A 7,550-nucleotide genomic window follows, 5' to 3' on the forward strand; every position below is an offset into this window, starting at 1 on the left:
AGACAGGGTCTTGCTATGTTGTTTGGGTTAGTCTTAAACTCCTGTCTCAGCCTTTCAGAGTGCTGGGATTACAGGTGTGACCTACCACTCCTGGCCATACAAGAAACATGTCCCCATTTTATAATTTTAAAGATTTTGGAGGGAGAAACACCTAAGCTTAGATCAATTTTTTGTTTTTATGTTTTTCCTGTGACATCTTTCCTGTTCTTTCTTCCTCCTTTGTTCACCAAATAAATATATTCTGTGTACAAAATTCTCACTTTTATTTGGTATCATCTTAGCATTTTGGTGTTTAGTTCAAGCTGTCACTGAAAAAAGTTGCTTAGAAAAGCATTATTGGTCAGGTGTGGTGGCTTATGCCTGTAGTCCCAACATTTTGGGAGGCCAAGGTGGGCAGATCACCTGAGGTCAGGAGTTCAAGACCAACCTGGCCAACATGGTGAAACCCCATCTCTACTAAAAGTACAAAAATTAGTGGGGCGTGGTGGTGGACACCTATAATCCCAACTACTTGAAAGGCTGAGGCAGGAGAATTGCTTGAACCTGGGAGGCAGAGGTTGCAGTGAGCTGAGACCACATCGTTGTACCCCAGCCTGGGCAACAAGAGCCAAACTCCATCTCAGAAAGGAAAGTGTCATTGTTATGTGCCCTTTCTCTCCAATAAGCACTTAAAGGGCACAGTCCATGTTTTTAAATGTCTGCTACATCATCCTATAAACAGCTTGTTTTATTTTATTTTTCTGAGATGGAGCTCCTGTTATCCAAGCTGGATGCCATCGTGTGATCATGACTTATTGTAGCCATGACCTCCCGGGCTCAAGCAATCTTCCTACCTTAGCTGGGACCATAGTTGTGTGTAACTGTGCCTGGCTAATTTTTTTTTTTTTTTTGAGACATAGTCTCTGTCTGTGAGCCACTGCACCCAGCCTTACTAATTTTTTTTTTTTTTTTTGGGCAAAAATGGAGTTTTTCTATGTTGCACAGGCTAGTCTTGAACTCCTGGGCTCAAATGATCCTTCAACCTCAGCTTCCCAAAGTGCTAATATTACAGGTGTGGGTGAGCCACCACACTTGGCCTATGGAGCTTCTTTTATCCTCTATCCTGTGAATTATGTCTGTCTTGTGTGTGTGTGTTTTAAGTAAATGAGTTGCTTTTGCTTTTTTCCTTTCAAAAGAAAAAAAATCTGTTTTTCTTGTTCAAGTTTAATGGGTAAAGTCTAATGGCTAACAAATTGGTTATGTCATTTAAATGATTTGTGTTTAAAACTTTATCCCACATTCACAATTCTTTCTTTGTGGAGGTCTAGTGATAAATACTTTAACTACCTATGTAGTAATTAGTTTTATCTGTACTCTCTGATAGTTGCTTTTTGTGCAAAGAAAACATTTTTTTCTGTAATTCCGTAGTGTTGTCTTTGAATCAGACATGAATACAGTTCAGAATTACTTGAAGTAGATATCCATCATAAAATACCCCATCTTTTATGGTGTTAGATTTGTAATCCCACATCTGTAATCCCAGCATTTTGGGAGTCTGAAGCGGGTAGATTGCTTGAGGCCAGAAGTTCGAGACCAGCTGGCCAACGTGGTGAAACCCTATCTCTGCTAAAAATACACAAATTAGCCAGGCGTGGTGGTGCACCCCTGTAATCCCTGCTACTGCGGTGGCTGGAGGCAGGAGAATTACCTGAACCCAGGAGGTGGAGTTTGCAGTGAGCAGAGATCACACCTTTGCACTCCAGCCTAGGCAACAGAGCAAGACTCCATCTCAAAAAACCCCCCAAAGACTAATAGCTCATATTATTATTTTCAGGAGCTGGTGATGATACGCGAACTTGGGGGCCACCTTTCGTGGGGACAGAAAGTACATATTATCTCAGTGTTAACCGAAATAAAAAAGTAAGAATATCATTCCCTTTTTTGCTTTTTTTGTGTAATTCTCTTGTAACAGCAAAACTGATGATATCATTGTGGCTTGTTTTTTCTTCCTTTTATTTTTTTTAAAGATGTAACTAATATTTCAAATAAATTAAACTTCCATTCATTTACCATTCACCGAGTAGAAACAATGAGCTTTTTACTACTCTTTCTTATCTACCAAGTAACTTAGAACATTTCATAAGAATTTATAATGGAAATAATTTTATGAAAGAGAAAAATCATTTGATGGCTTACATTTGTTATTCTTTTAGGGAATAATTGTCTAACACTCGGTATTATAATTGAAAAACTTCTCCCATAATCCTTGTTAGCATATATCCTCATGATAAATAGAATCAATAAGATGATTTAAATATTTCCTCATGCATAAAATAAATTTAAGAAGATCTATGATATGAATGGCTTTCTTGTCAGCAATAAGAAGAACTTTTATGACCAGGCTCAGTGGCTCATGTCTGTAATCCTAGCACTTTAGAAGGCTAAGGCAGGCGGATTACCTAAGGTCAGGAGTTTCAGACAAGCCTGGCCAACATGGTGAAACTCCAAAACCCCATCTCTACTAAAAATACAAAAATTAGCGAGGCGTGGTGGTGGGTGCCTGTAATCCCAGCGACTGGGGAGACTGAGGAAGGAGAATCGCTTGAACCCTGAAGGCAGAGGTTGCAGTTAGCCAAGATTGTGCCACTGCACTCCAGCCTGGGTGACAGAGCAAGACTCTGTCTGAAAAACAAAAAAGAAAAGAAAATGTTTTATGGTAGCATTTTAACATACTTATTATTATTATTATTTTTTACTTTTTATGTTAGATTCAGGGAATACATGTGCATGTTTGCCACTGCATAATGGTGGGGCTTGGGCTTCTTGTGTACCGGTCACCAAAATAATAGATATATATTTTAATTTTTAGAGTATTGCTGTTAATATCAAGGATCCGAAAGGGGTGAAAATCATCAAAGAGGTACAGTATGCTATATAGAAGGCATCTCACCACCTAGGTTATAATTAGGGATTGGAACATCAGAGCAAAAGTATTTTAAAGCTTAATTTTATGGATGAGCTGTACATTTGCAATAAATACCTTTTAAGTATTTATCTTGATTTGTATACTTCTTTGTAAGTGTAGTGTGCCTTAAACTTCTTGTATATTGTGTGTAATTATGGTGCTAGCTACCATTGACTGAGTGCCTACTCTGCATCAAATCCTGGGCTTGGACCCTTTGCTTACATTATCTCCTCTAATCCTCAGAATTTGCCTTGTAAATGAAGTATTGAAATCTCATTTACATAAAAGGGAATTGAGTTTCCTTTTTCACGATTACCAGCTAATATGGGGAAAAGCTGACATCTGGATGTGGGTCATATCACTGGAGAGTCCAATCTTTCTATAACTCTTACTTAGATAACCAATATATCCAAACCTATCTCAGCATCTTTCTTTGAGTAGCTAGAAGGCACAGTGGTTAAATTAAGGTTGGATACCTTTACATGTGATTTGAATCTTGCCTTCTGTACTTACTGTACTACTATATGACCTCAGACAAGTTACATAATTTCTTTGTGCTTCAGTTTCTTCATCAGTAAACTGGAGGCAATAATAATACCTACCTTCCTTCTTTTCTTTTCTTCTCTTCTCTTCTATTCTCTTTTTCTTTTTCTTTCTTTTTCTTTTTCTTTTTTCTTTCTTACCGAGTCTCACTCTGTTGCCCAGGCTGGAGTGCAGTGGCACAATCTCAGCTCACTGCAACCTCTGTCTCCCAGGTTCAAGCGATTCTCCTGCTTCAGCCTCCCGAGTAGCTGGGATTAGAGGTGTGTGCTATCATGCCCAGCTAAGTTTTGTATCATTAGTAGAGATAGGGTTTCACCATGTTGGCCAGGCTGGTCTCAAACTTCCAACCTCAGGTGATCCGCCTGCCTCAGCCACCCAAAGTGCTGGGATTACAGGCGTGAGCCACTGTGCCCAGCCATTTTTTTTTTTTTTTTTTTATACAGAGTCTCTCTCTGTTGCCCAGGCTGGAGGGCAATGGCATGATCTTGGCTCAGTGCAACCTCCCCCTCCTGGGTTCAACCAATTTTCTTGCCTCAGCCTCCAGAGTAGCTGGAATTACAGGCATGCACTACCATGCCTGGCTAATTTTTGTATTTTTAGTAGAGATGGGGTTTCATCCTGTTGGCCAGGCTGGTCTTGAACTCCTGACCTCAAGTGATCTGCCTATCTTAGCTTCCCAAAGTGCTAGGATTTACAGGTGTGAGCCACTGCGCCCAGCCTAATAGTTCCTACTAAGGTTGTTGTTAGAATTGAGTTAGTCTCTATAAAATGTATAGATGAGTGCTTGCCACAGTCAGCACTCATTACGTTTTAGCTGTTGTTATTTTCTATGCTCCTGATGTTGGATTCATCATGTGGGATAAAACTTGTTTGCCATACTAGTTAAGGTTTACAGTTGAATCTAATAGATATACAGTATTCTTCCGTATTCAGGGGATTGGTTCTACTAGAACCTCCACGTATACCAAAATCTGTGAATATTCAAGTCCCACAGTCGGCCCTATGGAACCTGCTTACACAAAAAATTGGCTCTCAGTATGCATGGGTTTTGCATCTGGTGAATACTGTATTTTCCATCCACGTTTGGTTGAAAAAAATCTGCCTGGGGTGGACTTGCACAGTTCAAACCCCTGTTGTTCAAGGGCCAATTGTGAACAATTTATGGCTATTTGGTTAGAGAACCAAGTCTCAAACTTTATTTTGTACTTTTTTACTTACGTATGTATGTATGTATTTTGAGACAGAGTCTTGCTCTATTACCCAGGCTGGAGTGCAGTGACAAGATCTTGGCTCACTGCAACCTCTGCCTCCTGGGTTCAAGAAATTCTCCTGTCTCAGCCTCCCGAGTAGCTGGGACTACAGGCACACGCCACCACACCTGGCTGATTTTTGTATGTTTAGTAGAGATGGGGTTTCACCATATTGGTCAGGCTGGTCTTGAACTCCTAATGTCAGGTGATCGCCTGCCTCAGCCTCCCAAACTGCTGGGATTACAGGCATGAGCCACTGCGCCCGGCCTCAAACTTTGCTTTTTACCAAAGCGTCAACTTAGCTTCGATTGCTCTGCTGCTGCTTTCAGTTCTCTATCTTGGTCAATGAAAGATAATCTTTAATTATTAAGAACAGAATCAGGGACCATCCTTTTTTTGGTTCTGCTGGATCAATGCAGCCAATTTAGAATTTTCATTTGCTACATATATTTTGAACCCAAGTCTTGAAAATCATCCTGATTTTACCACCTCGGTTTTCTGTATCTTTCCTGTAGCATAATTTAGGTTTGTTCGTTTTAGTTTTTCTTTTGAAACTGGGTTTGATTTTTCTAAATTGTTCTCTACTATTGTTGACCTCTTCTGTTTTCCTACAGTGACTACCCTCACCTTGGAGCCAACTCTCATTGTCTTTATTTTCAGGCCCCCTTTAAAAAAATCTTCCCCTCATTCGTTATTGTTATTATTATTTTTTAATCTGGGAGCTTGTTCTATCTGTAGTACTTCTCTTTGTGTCTTGTGTTTCTTGGTTCTACCTTCAGTGTTCATAGTCTTGGTTCTTTGTTTCCATTTCACAGCATTCTGGTAATTTATGCTGAGTAGTTGAGGTTTCAGGTTTGATTGAATACTTCACATTTCTTTCTTTCTTTTTTTCTTGAGATGGAGTCACACTCTGTTGCCCAGGCTGGAGTGCAGTGGTGCGATCTTGGCTCACTGCAACCTCCTTGTTTAAAGCCTTGCAGGTTTAAACAATTCTCTGCCTCAGACTCCCTAGTAGCTGGGATTACAGGCTCGTGACACCACGCCCGGCTGATTTTTTGTATTTTTAGTAGAGACGGGTTTCACCATCTTGGCCAAGCTGGTCTTCAATTCCTGACCTCGTGATCTACCCGCCTCAGCCTCCCAAAGTGCTGGGATCACAGGCATGAGCCACCATGCCCGGCCCACTACATTTCTATCAGGGATTCTCAATAGGGCAGTGTTAGTGGGATTCATAACTCTTGCTACTAAGGCATTGGTATACCTATGGATAATTTAGGGCTAGATTTATAATTCTGAGCAAAATAAATGAATCGTTGTTACTTCCTTCCTATTCTGTCCTTTATCAGTTTGTAACAGTTTGAAATTATGTTTCATTCTAGGCTTGACTTCTCTTCAGGTCTGATTTGTAAATATTTTTAACAATTTTAAGTACATTTAAACTCATTAAATATAAATAGGTTGTCTGGGGACATTATTTATATCTATTGCTTTTATTTTTTGTTTTGTTTTATTTTATTTTATTTTATTTTATTTTATTTTTGGATACAGCTTCACTCTGCCACCCAGGCTGGAGTGCAGTGGCACAATCTCAGCTCACTGCAGTCTCTACCTCCTGAGTTCAAGTGATTGTCCTGCCTCAGCCTCCTGAGTAGCTGGGATTGGGTGTGTGCTACTACAGCTGGCTAACTTTTGTATTTTTAGTAGGCAAGGGTTTTACCATATTGGCCAGGCTGGTCTCAAACTCCTGGCCTTAAGCGATCGGCCCGCCTCGGCCACCCAAAATGCTGGGATTACAGGCGTGAACCACCATGGCCATCCAATTGCTTTTAGGTAGTTATACAATTCATAAGTTATGAATCTTACTATCTAAAGGAAAATTATTTTTTCCCTAGTCTTTTGTATTTCTGGTATAGATTTCTCTTCTGACTTTAAGAGTAGCAAAAAACCCCCTCTCTATTTAGGCCTTGGTGGCCATGATTGCTAATATAATGAGTATAGTTTATAGAAACATTTCCAAAGTATTGTACAAGGCAATCAGCTGGATACATGAGAGCTTCAAAAAGTATGACTCCTTTATCAACTAGGCTAACCAAAAACAGGTTGTATGAAAACCAAAACTCTGCTTAGAAAATCTATATGGACTTAGTATTATTGTGGCAATATGATTTGATAACTCTTGATCATGTGTTATCCAATATTTTAGACAATTTTCTATGTTAATTAGTTGACAGTCGCAATATTATTATTATGGGTGCTTGTAATCGTCAGCAGAGCAATGCACGAGTTTCATTTTCCTATAACATTTTCTTATAAAAAATTAAAACATTCAGAAAAGTTGAAAGAATAATGAACTCTCATTTATCCTATGCCTAGATGAAACAATATTAGCATTTTGCTATCTAGCATGCAGTTTCTTTCCCTTAGAGATTGTAGGAGTGTGTGTGTGTGTGTGTGTGTGTGTGTGTGTGTGTGTGTGTGTGTTTTCGTGTGTTTGTTTGTTTTTTTTGAGACACTGTCACTCTGTTGCCCAGCCTGGAGTGCAGTAGCATGAAGTTGGCTCACTGCAGCCTCCACCTTCTGGGCTCAAGCAGTCCTCTTGCTTCAACCTCTTGTGTAGCTAGGACTATAGGCATGTGCCACCATGCTTGACTAACTTTTAAATTTTTGGTAGACACAAGGCCTTGCTATGTTGTCCAGGCTTGTCTCAAACTCCAGACCTCAAGTTATCTGCCCTCCTCAGCCTCCTAAAGTGTTGGGATTACAGGTGGGAGCCACTGTGCCTGGCCAATTATTGTGATTTTTTTTTTTTTTTT

At 39.8% G+C, this 7,550-nt stretch overlaps 1 protein-coding gene across 1 annotated transcript in view; it reads left to right on the forward strand.

Moving 5' to 3' along the window:
- The window catches only part of SUGCT (succinyl-CoA:glutarate-CoA transferase), a 681,636-nt gene that overhangs the window by 7,532 nt on the left and 666,554 nt on the right, over positions 1-7,550 (forward strand). The window contains exons 2-3 of the mRNA XM_017506146.1: positions 1,795-1,899; positions 2,849-2,899. Of these exons, the coding sequence (XP_017361635.1) occupies positions 1,795-1,899; positions 2,849-2,899 (156 nt within the window). The remainder of the gene's footprint in view (positions 1-1,794; positions 1,900-2,848; positions 2,900-7,550) is intronic.

The sequence above is a fragment of the Cebus imitator genome, unplaced genomic scaffold, assembly GCF_001604975.1.
Source record: "Cebus imitator isolate Cc_AM_T3 unplaced genomic scaffold, Cebus_imitator-1.0 Scaffold349, whole genome shotgun sequence".
Classification (NCBI taxonomy): Eukaryota; Metazoa; Chordata; class Mammalia; order Primates; family Cebidae; genus Cebus; species Cebus imitator.